The sequence below is a fragment of the Molothrus aeneus genome, chromosome Z (assembly GCF_037042795.1).
Source record: "Molothrus aeneus isolate 106 chromosome Z, BPBGC_Maene_1.0, whole genome shotgun sequence".
Classification (NCBI taxonomy): Eukaryota; Metazoa; Chordata; class Aves; order Passeriformes; family Icteridae; genus Molothrus; species Molothrus aeneus.
This window is the reverse complement of record NC_089680.1, coordinates 18351125-18372327: the sequence shown is the minus strand read 5'-3', so window position 1 is coordinate 18372327 and position 21203 is coordinate 18351125. Positions and strand designations below refer to the sequence as shown.

Here is a 21203-nt window from a genome sequence, read left to right as displayed (position 1 = left end):
AAAGAAAAAGAGAAAGAATTTAAAAAAATTTAAAAATCAACTTGCTGTCTTGCTGAGAGACCTAGAAGATGCTTTGCTGTGTGCTAAAGGAGATGAGCATTTCTTTCTTAAGATGTATAGATGAGGGTCTGTGGAGAACATGGTAAGTAATCTTTGGGTAGACTCCTGTTAATCCCATGTCCTTCTAAACTGTACTTATGACACAGTACCACTTTGATGTATATTTTGATAATGCTTACATGCTCTTGGTAAATGCTCCTTTCAGAGATATCTACTCTATGTTTTGTGTTCCTGTATTCTGTTTAGAGTAGATTTCCTGGAACAAATGTGATTTGAGCAGAACAGAAACCTAGTCGGTGCAGATCAACTGCTGGGATTGTAATCTTGTCTCTCACCTCCTTCCAATATGTCTCTGCTGTTTGGAGTAGCATTAGAAAAGAACAGTCATTGTAAAATATCCTGAATAGCAACATGAAGTCAGCAGGATTGAGCTGCAGAGTTTTGGCAGAACGCTAGTCTGTGACTGAACAGTTCAGCCTAAATTTTTTGTTCGCGGCTTTCTGAATTGCATTTAGAGAGCTGAAGTAGGTGGAAGCTGATTGAGAGAACCAGTGAGAATTGTTTGTTGTTAGCTCTCTAAAGCTGAATATTTGTTAGGTTTTTCAAAATATGCATTAAATATTTCAACCAACATTATTAAAAAACTAGGAAATAAACCCTACCCTGAGGGAGAATGCACAAAGTTCTATTTTGTGTTGTAGTGTTTAAGTTACCCACCAGGAAGCTACTTGTTTTCTTGGTCTCTTCAGATACAGTTCTTCTCACAAAAATAGTGTTCTTGCCTAATCGGTAAGTTTGACCTGAGTAGTTCTTTGTTGCAAAATTATCCATGTGGATCATATTTTAATAAGAATATGATTTCATGGAAATGAACTATATGAAATTACAAAAAGGCCTCATACATATTGCTTATTTTATTTTTAATGTTGAAATGTCACTGTGAGTTACAAATAACTCTTGAGTCTTTCATGAGAAAGGAGTGACTGTCATCTGTCCCTTAAGTGGACCTCAAACTTCTCCAAAGCAAGCATTCACACCTGAGATTCACCATCTGGATCTATCCATAGTCCAAAGTCCCAGAAACACTCTCCCCCCTCATCATTATCTGTATTACTGAGTTTGTATTAAAACAATATCTTAAGACTTGACATTAGATATAAATAAATACATAATGCCCAGACTAATAAGAAAATATTGCCTGCTCTGAAAAGCCTGAAGTGTAAGTATATGTTGAGAACTGAAATATGAAAATAAATAACTTGGTGTATTTGAACATGAGGAAAACAAGCTGAGCGTGATGAGAAGATTTTTTTCCCATCATTATTGGCCAATACATTTAAATGTGTATCTTGGAGTTTGTGAATAAAAGGGTAAGTCAGCTACCTGAGAATTCAGAGGCATTTGTGATTTAATTCAGTCACAGCAAAATTAATCCAAACTTCATGTGCAAAGAGTGTGCTATAGTGGTAGTTTAATAAACAGTGTCAGTAGGGAAATGGGAAGGAGCTAAATATCTGCTTTTCCATGGAAGACATTTATAAAACAAGATTTTAAAATCCTCTTAAAAATTAATGATGATTTTTGTATTCATAAGAAGTAACTTCCTGAGTTACATCAGGCAGAAATGCACAAAAAACTATGCTTCTTTTTTCTGTTACATTCTGAGAACACAACATGGTCACTCAGATATCCTGTCATTAAATGTCTACACACCCTTCTTCAGCAAGTAATTTGGGAAAAACAAAGTAACCATTCAGTAATTGCAGCAGTCAAATTGTCACCAATGCTATTTTTCATGTAACCATGTATTTGGAAAAATCTTCCATTGAAAATCAGAAAAGAAAAAGGGTATGTAAGCCAACATAACTGCATGTCCTGTAGGAAATATCTTTATGTAAGGGATGACATTTTCATCTCATTTGGGTTCAGAGTAGACATCTGCAGCTTCTGTAGACATTGTTTTATGCCTCCTACTTTTAAATGTCAGTTTATTCCATCTTTTACATGGGCATTATCTGCCTACTTCTTAGACTTGTGTCTTTGCTGAGTTCTTCTGTACTTGCAGAGCTTGAGCACGGGTGGAGTGTGGGACTGACAGTTACCGAGTCCCCAGAGAGAGATGTGGATCAGGCAGGCATGTCTGAGCTGTGGCTGTGTCAGAGCTGCCCACACCTGAAAGCACTGCATGTGCTGAGGCTGCCACAGAGCTCACCTTGAGGTCTTCTCTCCAGTACTGTATTGAGCAGAATAGCTTCCAGTCTATGTGTTAGAGAGCACCAGGTCCTCTGGGAGCTTCCAGTTCTTTGGCAGGACTGATCAATATGTCATCAAAGTCTGTTGAGGAGTTGTATAGCAATAAATTATCCCTATTTTCTTACTTTTCTCTATTAATTTGGTATATCTAAGGTAAGAGAATAACCTGGGGTATGTTCATTTTACTCAGTTACCTTTCCAAACTGTAGTAATAGAGTGTTTTTAGAAGTGAGGAGGACAAACAATGCACTCGGAAACATTTTGTTTAAGATGTTCTGTATTCTGATTGAAGTTGGATTGCACTGTATGAACCAGTTGTTTTAATTCTTGCCTTAATTATTTTTATTCTGTCTTTCACAGCTAGAGGAGATAGCGGTTTCTGACGATTGACTTTGGGAACAGTATTAGTACAGAACAGATCTGTGATCCGTGCTAGAGGAGTCTTAAAATAGAGTTAGTACAAAAAGCTCTCATTTTGTGCTAGACTTCAGACTTCCACAGCAAAATTCATCAGACTAATTGGTGAAATATGATTCTCTATTTCACTGCTTGTGTATATTTTAAACACCTTCTTATACAGGACCTAGTGACAACAGCTTTGTATGAAAAGCTGCTTTTTGTTGCTTGGATTTGGAGGTGAGGTTTTTAGACCCTTGCAAGGTGTTGAGCATAAATGGTGAAAGCTTCATTTAATTTCCTAAATGCGTTTGTTAAGACTTGTGGGTTGCTCTTACGAAACACCTTGGCTTGCTTTCTTGCTTGCTTGCTGTGGGATGTGAAAATGCTTATGGTGGGAATTCACTGGAGGCTGCCAAGACAGCTCTTACCGTTTTGTGTTTATTTCTGACTCCATCTAACCAGCTTATGAAACTGAAAACTAAGAAGGGAACTGGAGTAGAGAGGACAAAGGAGCATTTGTGAACTCTCTGAGAGGATTTGTGGAACAGTAATTCTAATCCTGTTTTATTCTACTTTGCATGTTGAATAATGATGGAAGTAACCAAATGGTTCACAGCATAACCAGTCCACTACAAAGTTTGCAGATGTTAATCGTGCCATTGAGCATGAAGGGAAGTATGAAGAAAACTGGTGGAAGACAAATTAGCGGATAAACTTCAAAATAGCATTATTCACTTAAAAGGATGAAAACATTTTTGATTATATCAACTGTTCCTGTTCCAGTGACAAGACAATCCCTAGTACTCCCTGCTTCCTGGGAATCTGGAGGTGGATTGTCATGAAAAGAGTATTATCACAGCAGCTTTACTTATAGAGATAAATAGAGTTTGTGTAGGTTTTACCAAAGTCAGAAAGGAAAGAGAAGCCACTCTTACCCAAACCAGTGTCTTCTGTCTTTTAAGTTAACAGATAGAAACTGGCAGAAGTAGAGGGAAACATGTATGTACTTGTTCCATGGAGGGTGAGAAGGATTTTTTTAATGTGTTCATGTGAAGTTTCTGTCAATGCCTTGAGCTGACTGCAAAGATAAGGGAAAAAAGAGTCTGAAAATCACATTGTATTCTGACAATGCCAGCTATCTTCTTGTGTCTGTGGGCTTGCATGACATGCTTTGAAAGGTGCTTCTCCTTCCTCAAGCACTCTCTGAACTACCTCCTGTGTTTATAAATACATCCTGACTATGAATTCTTCCCCCCGTTCAAAGCCTTGCAAGTCTGTGCTGATCAGAGTACAGAAGCTTACCTTTCTGTGATTAGGTAATGAGATTGTGTGGTTGATCTAGGGGAGAAAACTGTGTTTCTTTTAGGACAAACACCCCAAAATACTGCCTTTCCTTAAAGTTCTTGATAGCTGCTTGTCGACGTTTTTGAGTGTAAGTTTAAAATTTGGACTGTCAATGAGAGTGCTATTCTCTTTCATCAAGCTGATTAAAAATTAGGGACACATCCAAGGATTTTGCCTTCTAAAATCCAAACAGGGTATTTTCTCCTGCTTCTTGATAGCTCTTTCTCTCAAATGATTTGTGTAATATATGTGTTAGGCCATGAACATCCTTGAAAACCTTTTAAATAAAAGCATTGGTTACTCAATAGAAGCACACTGATAGCTCCGGAATACTTCTTCTCCGTGCATCACAGTTCACTGTATTTTATTTGCTCCTAACTTCTTGTAGCTTTTTGAGCTTTGATCCAAAAGACAGTACAGGAAAAGGCAGCTTGGAATTAATTTCAGTTGCATCATCTTTCTCAGTTGTCTTACCATATTTCAGTTTGAGTAAGAAACACAGTACAAAAGCATGGTAAGAGTCTTCTTACAAAGCAGAATCATCCTTTTGACACAATGACATAACATAATTTCTGACTTTAACTCTCATGCACCCAAACAAACATATTTACATTACTTAATACAAGCCAGGTGAAAGTAGAATGCTGTACCATTCTGTCTGAGAATTTTGCATATTCCTTTGGCTGTGTTGGAATGTGTGACTTAAGGGCTGTCAGGAAAGATCTTTAGTGTCTTACTTGTCTGTAAGCATATAGCAAATGGTCATTGGTTTTTCTGCTTTAATTTTCCACAACTTCACCTTGTAGTTGGAGAGGGGCTGATTGCAAGGGACTTAAAAAACTCCTGTTTCATTCACAGTAGTGATTGAAGAATTAGGATTTTGGAGTGTTTAGGTATCTCTGAGTAGTTTGAAGTATTGATCTGGGAAAAGGGAGAGTTTTTATGTTTATTATTAACTCATACATCACATGTCTTGCTTAAGCAATTGGGTTGTTGCTTATAGAGTAGGAGAATAGTGAAATTCTGTTAAAATAGAAATACTTCTTTGACTTTTAATTCTAAAACAATTACAAAAGAAAAGCTTTGCATATTCAGCAAGGATCTGCAGTTTGACAAGTATGACCTAATATTCAAATTGGTATGCACTAAGCTTGTAGTAGTAATGGCTACAATTTTGCCTTTTCAGAAAAATCATTAAAAAGATCAAGTTTGTAGTTGGGAACATGTCTTCTGCTTGACTTTCAGCAAGTCACTGAAATACTGAACTTTTTGAGTTTCCACTTTTACCTATAGAAGTGATTTTGTGCTGTATTGTACCTACCCAATGCCAATTCTGTGGGTGTCAATCCTTTAATATCTTTAGAACATTCCATTACTTAGTCAATGAGCAGACTGTAAAAGAGGGATAAATTCATGTGACTCAGCACTATAAGATCAGATGTAGAGAAAAATGAATGTGCTCAAATCTGCAGTAGTTTTAGTGAGTAGACAATGTAAAAGCAATGATGATATTGCTCATCTGAACCACACACAAGGAGCTTTTTTTATTGTTTGACACTGACACTCCAGTCCCTGTAGTTGTGGACCAATCATATAAATTGTCTGTCTTAGATGCATCACTTGTTAATGGGGGCTGTAATATTGCTTTATCACATGAACATTTGGAAGATAGAGTTGTTAATGCTTGTAAGTACCTTACTTTGAAGGAGCAAATTGCTATAAGTGTGTCAAAGAATAAGAGTTTGTATTAACTGGTCCATAAATGTGATTTCATGTAAAGGATTTTACAAAGATCTTAAAATATTTAAGTTACCATTCTCTTGTATTTCAGTAAAAAAAAAAAGACCACTATTTATTGCATTGGTTTGGGTCTGTATCACCCTATCTGAGCATAGTGTTAGACATTTTTAGAGTTCCATTGTTATTACTCATATAAAAGTTGACGTCTAAGTCTTAGGTGTCTGTTTTGGTCTGCTATTACGTTTTCTGAGTCCAATCCTAAAGTGCAAGATACCATAGAAGAATGTAGCTCTTTTTTTAGGAGCGAGCAAGTAGACGATGCCTCATATTTAAGACAAGATTTATGAAGCTAGCTCAGATCTGAACTGGGGAATTTTTAATAATGCAGTGGTGCATTAGACTCTTTGATTGCAAAATGTAAACTCAGTTGTAATGATTGAGGGAGAAAAGGAGTTACTACCTTGCTTAGAACTTTACATGATTCAGACTACTATGGTGGTATTATTAATACTGATATTATGAAAAAGGGAAAATTATCTGAGGCCTCGTGGCCATTGCAAGTGAAAAATGAGGAAAGCAATTGTAAACAAGTACCTGTTGTATCTCATTTCCCCTCCTCCTAAAAGAGTATACACACAGGTGATGGGATGAAGGAATATGCATGTATGTGGTGTACATGAAGTGAAATGGAGAACTGGGGAGATGCTGAGTAGAGGACAGCTTAGAGATGAAATGCAAAGAGATTGAGGAGAAAACATGGATACAGTAGAATTGAGAAGAGCTGAAAATGATGCTTTCTAAGGCTCTACTTGATATGGAATGAGCCACACAGAAACAGCAGAGCTCCTAGTTCAAGGTAGTGGAAGAATAAGACAGTCCTAGAAGTTTAATCTGCAGAGTCCCAACTCCATGTTCAGTCTACATCCACATTTGCTTCACAGGTCTTTATTTTACCGTTTCTTCTCTGGTTTTTTTTTTTTTTTTTATGTACAAAGGGTAAATTTTCACCTGCTTCAAAAAGTATATGAACTTTTTGCCCATATGCAGGTCATGCTATTTTAGGAATGTGTTACTTTGGGAGGGCAAATTGTTGTTTACCTATGGAGAATTTTAGAAAGAAATGAGTTGGGATATAGGAGGAAATGAGGATGAGAGGAATGGAAGGTGGAGAGAAAGTAGATCATGATAATGGTAAGTTTACCTGTGATCAGACTGAAGAATCAGAGTTTCATCAGATGAAATAAAAATCAGTGAATCAGAAAGAAGGAAAATTACTAAAGAACAGCAAAGCTGGTCTGTATTTTTCTCTTTCTTTCTTTCTTTCTTTCTTTCTTTCTTTCTTTCTTTCTTTCTTTCTTTCTTTCTTTCTTTCTTTCTTTCTTTCTTTCTTTCTTTCTTTCTTTCTTTCTTTCTTTCTTTCTTTCTTTCTTTCTTTCTTTCTTTCTTTCTTTCTTTCTTTCTTTCTTTCTTTCTTTCATCATTTTTGAGTTGTTTTACTTCAGTTCTGGGAAAAAGTTCAAGTAACATTTCATAACCTGAATGAATAGGTCCTTTTTATATCTCATTTTCACACACACACCCTGATGCATGTTCAGCATCCTCCAGAATGTCTATAACCTGGGATCAGCATTGTACATTAGGTATTAATTCATTGCAGCCAGTGAAACCCACAAAGTATTCTCTTTGTGGGTAGCCAAACACATCTTTTCCAAGTGACTCACAGCTCTTCTCAATTGATGTTTTTCTGGAGATAATGTGCCTGCCAGTGCTTCCTCGCTGGTGCAATATGAGTATGCCTCTCTACCTCACAGTGGCCAGTGTTCCATCCTTTCACATTTTTGTACTTTAAATGCTAGGTTTAAATTCAGTCCTCAGGTTGGGTGATAATCCAGTGTAAGGATCAGAATAGTGTGTTATAGATAATGACTTTTTTCCTCCATATATGGATCATGAGTGACATAGGAATGGTCATCCTAATAGAAGAACTTTTTGTGCTGCCCTCAAAGTCCATTTTGTCCTGACACCTCTTTGGTATTCTGCACAAAAATCAGAATTGCTTTCTTAAAGAAGAGTCTGTAATACTTTCTGTTTTGTAGTCTGCCATGTTTTGTCCCATTTAGTGCTGTTTGCTTTGCCAATAGCAGAAACCAGGAAGACTTGATGGCACTCCTAGTGTGGAAATGAGAAACCAGATTTAGGAAAATTAGATCTATCTTTGAAATTAAAAAAACAAATAGGGCAGGATCAAGAATCTTTCTAATTTGCTCAGTTTGATTTTTGAAGCCTCTTAAAAAAGAGGTCAGAGAGGGAGCAATGTAACAGGATCCTTTATATTGAAGTAAAATGGGCAAACTATCTAGTAACTACTATTTAGGCTACATCAGTTTTATTCATGGTGTCAAAGGCTAATGCACTGTTCCTTCAACTGTCTGGCATGGCTGAAAACCCTGGAGCACAAGGTGGAGTAATGCAAACATACAAGAAGTATTTATAAAGGTCCTTCACCTTTTCCTGACAGATGACAAAATATGTGAACTGACTGAAAGAGTCTAAGTTTAGTTTAGATATTAGGAAGAAACTTTTTACTTTGAGGGTGGTGAGGCAATTGAACAGGTTGCCCAGAGAAGTTGTGCATGCTTCATCGCTGGAAGTGTTTAAGGCCAGATTGAATGGGGCTTTGAGCAGTGTGGGACAGTGGAAGGTTGCCCATGGCAAACAGGTTGAGAACAGGTGATATTTAAGGCCCCTTCCAGCCCAAACTGTTCTATCATTTTCTTTGTCATGAAGCTTCACTTCTTCTTGGCACTTTGGCCAGCCAGTCATGATTGGTCCTCCTCCCTCTATTAGCCCCTTTGCCTCTTGCCTGCTCTGAGCATTGATGGTGTGGTACTACAGAGCTGGCGTGTCTGAGAACTCAGGCCTTTTCCCTCGCAGACATTTTGGATTTTAAAGGCATCATTTTCATAAATAAGAAGAGGACAGCCTACAGTTGTGGCACAATTTCTGTACTGCCACAACTCTTCTGCAGAGCATATGTGAAAGCATCTGCAGCTGGAAGGTGTCCATTTGTAACCCTTGTGAGGAGTGTGATCACAGATTTGCCTCCACATTTGACAGGGCCAGCCCCAACATGGAGACCTGCCATGTACGGCCTTTAAAGTAGGAGAAATTTTAACTTTAGTTGTGGTCAGTAGATGTGATTCAGACTGGGAGAAAAACATTCCTTAAAAAGCAGTAAATTGAGTTACTAGAACCCTTTATTTCATGCGGGAGCTCTCAGGTGTAGGAGCCGGTGGCCACAGCTCAAATTTTTGGTACCAAAGGTCTTCCAAGATAGGTTTGTGCTTTCAAAAGGTTACATCTGTGACTTGTAGCAACAGACAGCAACAGTAATGTAACTTGTAATAACATTCCTTTTTGCACAAGAGTCTGAACCAGAATCTGTTGACATCCCTTGCTTTTATTGGAGAGAGCCCTTACAGTGTTTTGTCACACAGCTTCCGAAGCTGCACTGTTATCTCTTCTCCTGTGGCACGTGGGGATGTGCGCTATGAGCTATCCATGTTTTTTCTGTCTTCAGCTGCCTGTGATGTAGTTATGTGTTTGTTGAATGTCTCTCTAGTAGTTTGAAGGTGAAATTAAAACCTTTGAATTAGAAGATCAAGTCGTGTCTTTGTGCCTACCACAAGCAAAACATTTCTACCCATGGCCGTCTTGGAGGCCTGTAAGCTCTCACTGCTGTCAGTCATTTTGGAGAATAGTAGAGAGCCTCCCCTGCTGAATTCCTCTTTCTGTGCTTTTGAATACTGGCTTGCCAGCTAGGCAGGTGTTGTAGCAGCTTTTCATGGTGCCTGGAGCTTATGCATTGCATCTGCTTTTGCAGTGGCCTCTCCCAGCCTGCTCCAGGCAAACATTAATACAGACTATTCTGCTGCCATTGCAAGAAATCATGCAACCTGCCAGTGGCTTAGTAAAGCCCAGGTGCCTTAAGAGCACAGGTTGTGAGTCAGGTGGATGGCACAGGGCCTGTTTCTGCCCAGCAGCTGTGAGTTTCAGCGATACAGCTATTAAGCACAAAGGTATCACCTCTGACACATGCAGTCCTTGTGATGTGGTGTGGCAAAGGTATTCTGGTATGCGCTTGTTCTGTGCTAACACAATCCCTCAGGCAGATGCTTTTGGCTCATGTCAGAGGCAGGGCGACAGATGTTTGTCTTGGTTTGAAAAGACAGGTGTCTGTTAAGGAAGGCAGGAGCCTTCCTTGAAATATAAAAATGTAAACCCCCTCCCTCTGAATTATTATAATTTTGAAATTAAGGTGCTCTCAGGCTAAGATATGGGAATAGGAATAACAGTTCTTTACTAGGAGAATTTTAAAAAATACGAATGCAATAGTACAAGAAAAACAGAAAATAAACCACTGACAGAGTCAGAATACAACCTGACACCCTGTTGGTCAGGATATTGGTAGCAATCCAATTCAATGGCAGCTGCAGTCCTCCTGCAATGACTGTGTTTCTGTTGAAGCAGTGATCCTGTAGAAGGGTGTAGTCTTCCTCTGAAGGTCCAGTGGTGATGTAGATGGGCTTGGTCTTCCTCTGGGAATCCAGTGGAGAAGACAGCTGCTCCTTTGGGAATCCAGTGGAAAAAGCCTGTCTCTTGTTCCAAGTCTCAGATTATATCCAGGTAGGAATGCTTGGCTCCTCCCCCTGGGCAGAGCATCTCATCAGATGTAATCAGCATCTCATCACATGTAATTTTTATTAGTCATGCAGTGAGACTCAATGGCCCATTAACAGAAGATATCTCCCCAGAGAGAGGATTGGTTGTGGAAGAGATAAAGAAAACTGCCCAATTAACAGAAGGGAACTGCCCCACCTCTGACAGATGGCAAATACCATACACATATATCTTACAACCCAGGACAATGTTTCATTTGGTTGGACCAACATGGCTGTTCCTGTGTTCTGTGCTGCACAGAGGAAGGCTGATGAGAGAGGAAAACTTTCCTTTCTGTTTATTAAGCACCATGTTATTTTGGTAAAGAAAAGTATAAAATAAGTACATTTTTAGAAAAGCAATAGAATAGTTTTGAATGACTTATGGTTGACTTACAGTGCAGTTCAGCAGATAATCTATCATGAAGGCAGAGGAATCAGAGGAAATATTCTTGCTTTCACTCCTTGGCAAAGCAGGCCATACCTGAGTCCTGGACATGACATACTCTACAGGTTCTGTGGCAAGTGCAAGAGCAGCATGATAGCAAACCAACTAAGCTGAGGTATGTTTTTGCTTTCAGACTGTTGAACCACTGTGTCATAAGGACATGGAGAAATTTGAATAATTTGCTTTTCCTTTTGGTGTATTCAAACAGTTCCTCAGGTCGGAGTCTGCATGTTCCTGCAGGGACTGGAAATGTCTGTCCAGTTGTACAGATCAGGCCCAAGGGTGTCAAATTCAAATAGTGCGAAGTTGATAATCCTGGGAGAAGAATGAGACTGTCTTTTTCTGCCAGCCTGCTGATGTTGCCTGTGGCAGCTCTGAGCTGACAGTGTGTACCCTCCTGGTGCTAAAGGAAGAGGGATTCCATGTGTTTGCAGTCTTTATGCAATTGGCTATTATCCCCATCCATGTTCTCTGAAAACTGTTCATGCTGCAGTAGGCATTCAGTATTAATCACAGCCACCTAGCACTTAAGTGATTAGGTTTTGAGGCCATGGTAATTTTCACAAATTTCAATTTGCTCCCAGCAGTCAGAGTAATCTTTTTACTTAGTAAAACCTATGCTTCTACCAGCAGGTTCTTTGACTGGATGAAGTGTAAAGCTAGGCACTGTTCTCACTGACCACCACTGGTAAAAAGGATGTTCATGTGCATCGTTATGTACACCAGCTGGCCTTGGAGCAGTGATCCTTGCCATTGAGCTCCCACACTCTATGCACACCAAATTAGTTCCTGTCATTTATTACTTGCTTTTTAAGAACAAGGCATGGAGCTTCTGAGGGTTTTCTAGTGCCTGTTTCAGCTCCCCTACTTTCAAGATTACTTAACTTTAATTAGGTACTTCAGAGTTAGCTAGTTAGGTACCCTGTCTTTTTCTAACTACATTCCATTGTGGGTGACTACTGATAACTTTTCTCCTCCATTCCAATCCTGAAAATGCAATCAGGATTGTGAGCAATATTATGAAATTACTTTAATTGAGATGTGTTCTTACAGTTCAACAACTTGGTCACAAATTTGTTTGCTTCAATGTGAAGAGGAAAATTATAAAAAAAAAAAAAACAAACCCTCAGCTACAGTGGCAGCTTCAGAATTCAGTGTCTGTTACCTACTCAAAGAGATATCTTGATGTTTTAAACAGAAGTAGTAGCCTTGCTAAGTGGGGGAATTTTTGAAGGGGATGAGGAACTAAGCTGCATAGAATGCATCATTGGTATCTAAATATGTTGATGTGGTTGTATCATCCTTCATAAATTACAAAAAAAGGTCAGTGAGCCAGAATGGTTTTTTACACTATGGCACCTTTAACTGCTCTGCCAGTAAATGAGTGTAGATGGGAATAAGGCTCATTTAGGTTCATGGGGGTCAGCATTTCTTTGGGAAGAGAAGAGCTGCAGGCAGAGATCCTGTGGTTGGCTGTGTCAGCTTCCATGTGCATCTGGGAAAATAACATTGGAAACTAAATCCTCCCAGAGAACAGGTGGAACTTAATCTTGACCTTTAGTTCCTCAATTAACCTTGGCACTGTAACACTGGATTCTGGATGAATGGATAGCTTAGAGTGATTCTTAAGTAGCTTTTTAGATAGGGAATGAAATATGAGTGTTTTGTGGTATTACTGCTTCCAAACATGGCAGGAGTTAAAAAAAGGTAGAAGTGAAGAACCCCAGGTAGTAAGGTCTCTTCTGAGCCTGCTCTGGACAAGCAATTTTTCTCTGTCTTAGCTACAAAAATCTTATGGAAGAGGGAGTTTAAGGAACTGAAATATTAGAGGGTGCCCTTAGCTGCACTTCAGATGCAGCTGACTCCATTGGCTGGTGTGTGTGTGTAAAGCACAAAAGCTGCAGCAAAAGGTATTTGCTGGTGCCAGTAAGAAAACTGCATGAGCCTAGACACAATACAGGTTGTAGACTGAACTGATGAATCCTTTTTACACAGCCTGAAGGGTCCATGTACATTCATATTTGTGGTCACACATGCTAGTGCACACAATATAAGAATGCTAGTGCATTCTTATATTGGTGTCTAGCCAGTCAGCTATAGGTAGATAAATATTTTCCTAAATATAAATCAAAATAATTTGCTGCTTCATTTAGCAGAATTTCATTATTTTAATTTGTCCAGTATAGTCATAGTTTAGTCTTAAAAACCAAATACATCAATTTTTAAAATACTACACGGCTTCACTGCTTATGATGCATCTTTTTTGGAATGATTGCTGTTCTGGCACATTCATCTTGTTTAATTTCACTAAAAGGGATTGCTAATAATGCAGAAGAGGTCTAAAAGATGATTGATCTAGGATGTAAAAATATGGAAAATGAACTTCACTTGATTTTGCCTGATTATTGCAAGCAGAGCAAACAGATTCAGTTTTCCTTTTCTGCACTATAATGTTTTCTAGTTCTTTGTGTAGCGCTTCATCTGTCTTACACAGCAGCACCTGTGATTGGAGATTCCACATACTAGTGTCATCCTGACTACTACTTCATGAAGAAAATTAAATTTTCTCCTTTCTGAGAAAGACTGTAAGGAATTCAATAATTGTAAGCAAGTGTAGTGTGTGGCAGTTTTGATTGAACAAATAGTTCTGAATTGTAAATCATGCAAAACCCTAGGCACAGAAGCGGAATTATATGTTAAAGAAGCAGGAAATAACTGTCATGGGTCAAGAGTAAGAGTCATGGGTCAGCTGTCATGGGCTGAGTAAGGTTTTGGGTACACACAAAGATGACTCTAGTCAGAAGAATAATAGTCCAAGAATAGCAAACCAACTAGCAACAGGAGGTGAACCTCCTGCAAATCAGTCATTGAGCACAATGAAAAACACAGTTAAAAGCTTCAGAAATAGACAGGATTACTTTTTTCCAGAATAAAAACCAAAAAAGCCCAAGCTTGATCTTATACATGACCTGAGAAGTGATGAAGAGAGTGAGAGAGAAGTGAAAATAGAGGCAAGGAAGTACACAAGAGGAGGACTTCAGGTCCAAGGAAGATGACTAGAAAAGGTGTGCAGGTAGGGAATTTCTGAAGTTGTGATGAGGAAAGAAGAAAAGGGTGTGGTGTAACTAAGAGAAAACAAGCCAAAGAAGGTAAAAATCACACCCTTTTCCAATTTTGTACTGGAAGGATTGATTATATTCTGAATACAAGAAGAAGGGTGTGAATGGACTAAGATAGGAGCCCAGAGCTGTGTAGGAGTTGCTGGGATTGAAGATGCCATACTTGGTTGTGAGGAAGGTGGGATTCACTTCAGTTCTGTTGGAAGCATGACAAAAACAGGCATAGTGTGATTTCTCGTCTATCTGGGGAAAGTCCCAACCAGGCTTTGTAATGGTCCATGATGTCATGAAGAGAAGCCAAAAAGAAAAAAAAAAAAAAACAAAAAAAAACAGTGAGAAAGTTAGTGAAGAAAGGAATGAAAGCAAAAGAAAACCTTGAGGGGAGAGGATTGAGAGCTGTGGAGAGTATCATCTCTGATGACATGAGAGAGAGACCTGATAATGTATTGCAGAACAACAATGTAAGAGCTTTTTCTAAGTGCAGATGGTTTTGGAAATGCATATTTTACAAGTATTTTGCAAACACTTAGAGACTTTGTCCAGGCACCATGACTGGGTCCAGGAGCTGCTCTGAGCTCAGTAACAGCAGAGTGAAAGCTTGGGAAGCTAGCTTTTTTCTTGTCTCTAAAGGCTGCCAAACTGAAATCAAGCTCTTGCAGTCAGTGGAACTGTGTAGTCGTGAGGCTTGTTTGTTAGTGTGGAATTTGATACCAGAAGCTATCTGTGTCTCAAAATAATATCATGGGACCAGAGGAAGACATCTGTGTTTATGTTGTAAATGAGGTCCTACTGCTTAGTTATTAACAGTGTCCTGCAGCCACCTGTTTTACATGGTGCCCCTCATTGAATCTACATAGTCTTGAATTCCAATGCACCTTTTTTAAGAAAACCAAACAAAAAAAGGAAGAAAAAATTAAAATATTGAACCTTGAATTTGGGATGCACCAAGACCAGATCAATGTCACTAAAGATGCAGGGCCAAGAAATGTGCTTCTTTTGCCACAGCTACTATGGGATCAAAAAGGTAGGAAGCTGAGATAGCAAAGCTCTGTACAGTGGCATTCAGCCACAAGATTGGATGTGAACATATCCAAGAATACAGTAACAAATGTAATCAGCAGACAGACTTTTCTCTATTTCAATGATAGTGAATTTCAGTGTGTACAATACATACAATTAAAATAATGAATACAAAAAAAAAATGAGGCTTCTCCCACCCACCATGTGCATCATTGTTCATGCAGAAGCAGCTGATTAGAACTGTGGATCAGCTGTGTAAAATTAGAAGGATGGCTTGTTCTGGCATGGTGTTGGGTGCTGTAGGGTTCAACCAGCAGTGAGACAAATCTCTTTGCCCTGGTCTTATTGCTTTTTCAGCACCCCAGACACCACTGATGGAAATAGGAGCCACCTGTCAGTGCAGAATCAGCACTGCGATAGACTCCACAGATAGCAGATTTGTAACATGCATAGAAGGGGAAAATTTTGTCCTTGGTCTGTAAATGACTTTATACATAGGACTGTATGGAGATCATTATTTGCAAACCATTACAGGTCCTCTCTGACCTGTAGTTAGGTGGCTGTAGGAGTTATAGCCGAGATTGCAAACTTTTTTTATGGAGATGTGTTCCACTGCCTTTTATTCCTCCTTGATTTTTGTATAAAAACAGCGATGGGGCTGAACACAGACACGTGACCAAAGTGGGAAGGTTTTTAATTTGAAGTGTAATGGGAACAAGATATTTAATAACCGTCTTTTAATTTGGAATATTCTTTTCTGGTTTTATCAGAAAGAATTAATTCATAGGTGTTATAGACCCTTGGATATGGCATTTAGGTATTGCCAGTTCATGGCATTGTAACACCTCATCATTCATTGCTTGAGTCTTATGGAACAGAGCTAGTGCACAAATGTAAGATGAACAGAAACATTATGAATGGTTCTTCTCTTTCTGTGTAGCACCCTGTAATTCCTGTTGCGAAGCTCTTGCTGAACTTACTGCGTGGTCATACAGGTGTTTTGTGCTTGCACTGAAGGCGCATTTATTTCTGGCTTTGCTATAGAGTAGGTTTGTGCCTTGTCCTTTGCATGTTGTACTCATCTCTTTCCCTCTCACTTAATGAGTGTCTGTATCATTGTATAGCTCACTGTTTCTTACCTCTGCTCTTTTAATCTTTTTTGGACTTTTTTTGCTAGCATACAAAAATGTGTATTTCCCTGGTGTGAGCAGAAGTGTTGTATTTCAGAGTTCAGGGCTAATTTACTGTAATTACTAATTTACTGTGATTAACATGAGTAAACACACATACACACAAAAACATATATATATGTGTGTGTATTTAAAAGTATATGTAACATTAATGTTGTTAAAGGTTACACAGTCTGACATACACAAACTTTGAGTGGCAGTCTACAGGTTGTCTTCATGTTGTCTTGAATGAATTTATAGTTTCTTTTCATGTATAGGTTGCATATGAGCTAGTTTTGTGGAAGCCAAAAGAAAAATGCACATGGATATGTAAAAAACTGGAGTTAGGACCATCCTGTGGGAGCTCATAAATGATTCAGAATGCTTGGTTTCAGTTTTCCCTCCTTCTTTTCACAAGGCAAAATCCAATCAATAGTTTTCTTTCAAGGTCAGAACTGCTGCTTGATGTCTGTCCTTCTCACAACCCTTGTCCAGTCATAGGGGTGTTTTGGAAGATTTAATTACTATTTTATTCGAGATTGTCATCAATAACTATTAGCATAGTTGGGTTTGGACAGAAAGTCACATTATTACTGGGGAGGGCTCTGCTCTGATCCAGCTACAAGGGTGCTGCTTTTGTGAACAGTCCTGTTAGGCATGGAAGGGGCTTTTTCCCTGCCATCCTATCTCCAGTAATATTGTGGTTGCATTATGGACAGGAAAGCTGTTAAACAAAGTTATGTATAATTATTTGATTTTTCAAGATTTGTAAAATAGAGTTGAGTTTGAGAAAATTTTCTGTCTTTGCAAGAGAAAGGTTGTTTCCATTGCATGGGCAATAATACATCTTAATATGTTTAGTTCATTTTCCAAAGCTGCAAGTGAAATATATATTTTAAAAAATATTAATATGGTTTTTGTCTGCCTTTTTTTCTAGATTTTTGATAAATTTCTTTTCCCTTATTTAGAACTAAGTTCAGTGTAGGCTGAGTAAATGTGTTACATGCTCATTAACTAACCTCACTTCCTGAAGTTATATTGTAAATCCTAAGGGGAGTACCAGATCCAGTATTTTAGTTGCAGTAAAGGAAACAATGTTCCTTTAATGGCAGTGGAACTATTTGTCCCTGTAAAATATCTTTTGTGTCTTGAGAAATATCATAAATAGTCAGAAATACAGAAAAATACTTTAATATCTTTTGTTTAGAATTCTGTTAGAGTATTCTCTCAGCCAAGCAATTTCTTTCTGAATAAGCTGCCAAAATAGAGTATTGATGCTTTGTCTAGAAGCAAAAAAGCCTGAGAATCTTTCCTTAAATGCTTCAATTTTCACAAAGACATCATACACCTTTACAGTGTCTGCTTTTTGAAAATTAAATTCTGTGACTTTAAAGTGATGTTTAAGATCTGTAAACTTGAGTAGAATGAGCTGAATGTATTTGCAGGAGCTAAAAAGTTTGGTCTAGTATAATTTTTTTGTTGGCTAAAAAATAATAAATAACATTCAGGCCATCACCTCTTCCTTTTCCTGCCTTTTAGGAAAATCTGGGCAAGATGAAGGTCAAAAGTCATTACAGGGTTCAGAGTTATCATAATAATTCCAGGAGCAAGCTTCTGGAGCTCAGCTTTATTATAGAATATTATGAATTTAATCACACTTGTTGAACATGATGGATCCAAATTTGCTCTTAATCATAATCCTGAATCAGTCAAAGAATGTCCACAGTTCACTTTGCTCATTCCACTGACATAATATTTAATATGGCCTAAATTAATTCTTTATATGTTCTATTGATTTTATGGTGTTCATAAAATGCTAGTAATAGAAACTCTGTTTCTATTGCTGTTTCTTTTTAATATTAATGCAATTTCCAAGGAAAAAGCTCTTCAGTGACTCATATGAAATATGTTGGAGGGAGTTTGTACGTACATATATATATATATATAAATGTGCAGTTACACAAATTTTCAAGTGGTATAATTTAAATAGATTATTTAAATTGAGCCTTGCCATTTGGCTGGGATTTGCTTTTATATATTTTTTTTATTTTTAGATGTTTATCCCTACATTGAATTTATAACCTATGTCCAGATCTGCTGGCTACAGATCTGCTGCCTTTGCATGTGAAGTTAATCTTTTTTCATGTTGCAAAGAATGTTCAGCACTGAATTTGCAAAAAATTCTTCTGACCACATTTGTGTGATCTCAGCCACATGCTGAGGTACCTTGGAGTAGAACAGAGGGAGATTTGGATACCTGCTGTTTAGCTGCATGGGTACCTCCTGCCTTCAGCAAGGGAGCAGCAGGTTCTCTGGCACAACAGCGGGGCACTTGCAGAAGCTTTAGGCAACACAAGTTGGTTATAGGTTAATTTCAGTTCTGGGTATGAGAAGTAGTGCCAGGTGCTGAACAAGCTGTTTCAATGTTAGGTAGTAGGGGGTTTGCCTCTATGTGATACCCATCAAAAGCAAAAGTCCTGGACAAAACCATAAGCACCAAGTAAAAAAAAAAAAGCTTCATGCAGTATGACCAGCCTTGACTCTGACTTTTGTGCAGACTATTCGTACCACAAGTTTGTCTTTGCAGGCCAAGAATATACACCAAGAAGAATTTAGCCAGTGACTGAAGAATATCTCCTTACTGCTTATCATGAAGCATGATCTTGCAATTTTTAATAAATATTTTTAAGTGATATGTGCTTCTATAGCTCTAAAACACTTGCGCAATTTATGTCTGGTAGAATCCGGTCCAAAAAATACCAATAATGACAGTCTTTCTCATGTTATAGATGGTTATGGGTGATAAATGTGAAATGAAAACAATCTAAAAGTATCACATTGGATGTTTTCTCTTCTGCAGTGTAGAAGGAAAAATAAAGCAATTGATGTAGAAATATAAACTTAAAAACTAGTAGCATTGGCAATTGGAAACCAAATTCTTGGCATTAATTGCATTAATGGTAATGCATTCCATTCCAGTTCATGGTGAAGTAAAAGGAGTTGGTCTGGTAGATCAAATATGGCTTTCATTGCAAGACTGCGACAATGAAGGTGAGAAAATAAAGCTATTCAGACTAACCTATAAAGAATGTTATTAAATAGACCTGATTAATTACTTATTCTTAGAACAGATGTCACTATAAAATACTACATATATTTCAGTCATTTTTTCAGGATGCATGTATCCTGTTACGTATAGTTGTGTATACATGGATACATACATTTTTGTTCAAAAAAATATACATGCAGTCAAAATTGTGAATAATTAATGATGCATATTATGTTCCCTTATGAATCTGGGAAATTAATGTCAGGGCTTTGAACAGAACTTGAAAACTATTTCTTTTCTATTGAAATATTTGAAAAATTGGAATGGTGTAAATAAGCGTGTGCAAACATAAGTTGCTGTCCTGGTTTTCTCATTACAAATACATTGTGAAGCAACTGATATGAATCCATTGGTGCAAGCAAACCTAGCTGTGTCTCCAGGGAGATGTTGCAAATCTTGTGTTTTGACTTTGGTTTGTGTGTGGTTTGGGTGGGGTTTTTTAATTTTTTTACCATTTTTTCAATCAACATCTTATTTTCCAGTCCAGGCAAGAGTAAAATCGCAAAAGCTCTCAAATACCTTTAATGCATTTTTCTGACAGAATGTCAAAAATTGCTTTGTATTCCATCAATAGTAATTCATGGCAACACGCCTAAATAATTACCATTGGCCAAATGCCAGACTTCTGGGCCCTACACTAACAAATACTGGTACAATCATTTTGAAAATTATAAATTCAGTTGCAATAATAGCATGCATCTCACATAACTGACTCACCTCTTCCAATTAACTTCATGTAATCAGAAATAACTTAGTCCTGCATTATCTCTTAAGTGGTCTCTCTGGACAGTAGTCACAGTGTGTGGTTTGCATATACTGTATAATTTGACTTGGTTCTGAGGCAGTGCACAGCAGTCTTTGAGGTTACTTGTAATGGCATTAAAGCCAATGGGACTAGGCTATGGTCTCTGGCCCATGGGGAAAGGCATAGATTGTACCCACTGGTTTAAAACATGCTTCTCCCTCATTCCTCAATGGATGGCCCTATAAGTACTTGAAAAAAATTTTTGACGCATTCTCTCCTTTGAAATGTACTGGAACATTTTATAGGAGAATGCGGTTTGTCGTAGGTCAAAATAGTAACTTACTTTAATATAGATTAAATAATTGTGAATAAAAGAAAAGAAGATACACCCCTGCATATTTTTATTTACTGGCAAATATGTGCCCTGAACCTCTTTGTCTTTTGATAAAGACAACCTCTTTGTCTTTGAAGTCTTTACCTTAGCACATGGGCCTGGAAGCAACTAGTCTTGCACATACCATTTACACCAGAGAGATTTTGGCATGTTAACTACTGTTTGGATTTTCTTGTATGTCTGTTCCACGTCATCTTGTGTGTCTGAATTCACATGATTAGTCAGGTATGAAGGGGTCACTCAAGCTATAGTTTGCAGTAGCCTTGCTCCATGTAGGTCTTGAGTTTATTTTTTGGGGGGAGGCTGGGGACATGGGAATGAGATGGGAACCCTGTCTTATGAAAGGAAGAAAGGCAGGTGTTAGCACTGTTGCTGGTTCTTTGTGCAGTGGCTGTAGCAGAAGTGCAGAAAACCACCTTGGCCAATACCAGCAGCATCATGGCTAAAGAAAGCATTGCCAGGTTCCATGTGCTCCTGACCTGCAGTTGTTGCAGGCTGGAACCCATTTAGTTTTTGACCCAAAAAGTAGGCCTTCTGTTTGCCTGACCAAAGGAGAGTCAGGTGTATTGGTATGCCTTCCTATTGACTGAAAAGTCAGTTTGACTGTGAAGACTGAGTATTCTGCTTTTCTTGGCGCCTTTAGGGAAAGCATCAATCCTAAGGAAAAACATAAATCTCTCTTCTT

General features: G+C 38.1%; 1 protein-coding gene across 3 annotated transcripts in view; it reads left to right on the top strand.

Moving 5' to 3' along the window:
- NTRK2 (neurotrophic receptor tyrosine kinase 2) overlaps nucleotides 1-21203 on the top strand; it is a 197665-nt gene that overhangs the window by 57829 nt on the left and 118633 nt on the right. The window contains exon 12 of one of the 3 annotated variants that reach the window (XM_066569673.1): nucleotides 19250-19321. The exons of the other annotated variants lie outside the window; for them this stretch is intronic. Within the exon in view, the coding sequence (XP_066425770.1) occupies nucleotides 19250-19321 (72 nt within the window). The remainder of the gene's footprint in view (nucleotides 1-19249; nucleotides 19322-21203) is intronic. 3 annotated transcript variants of the gene reach the window in all.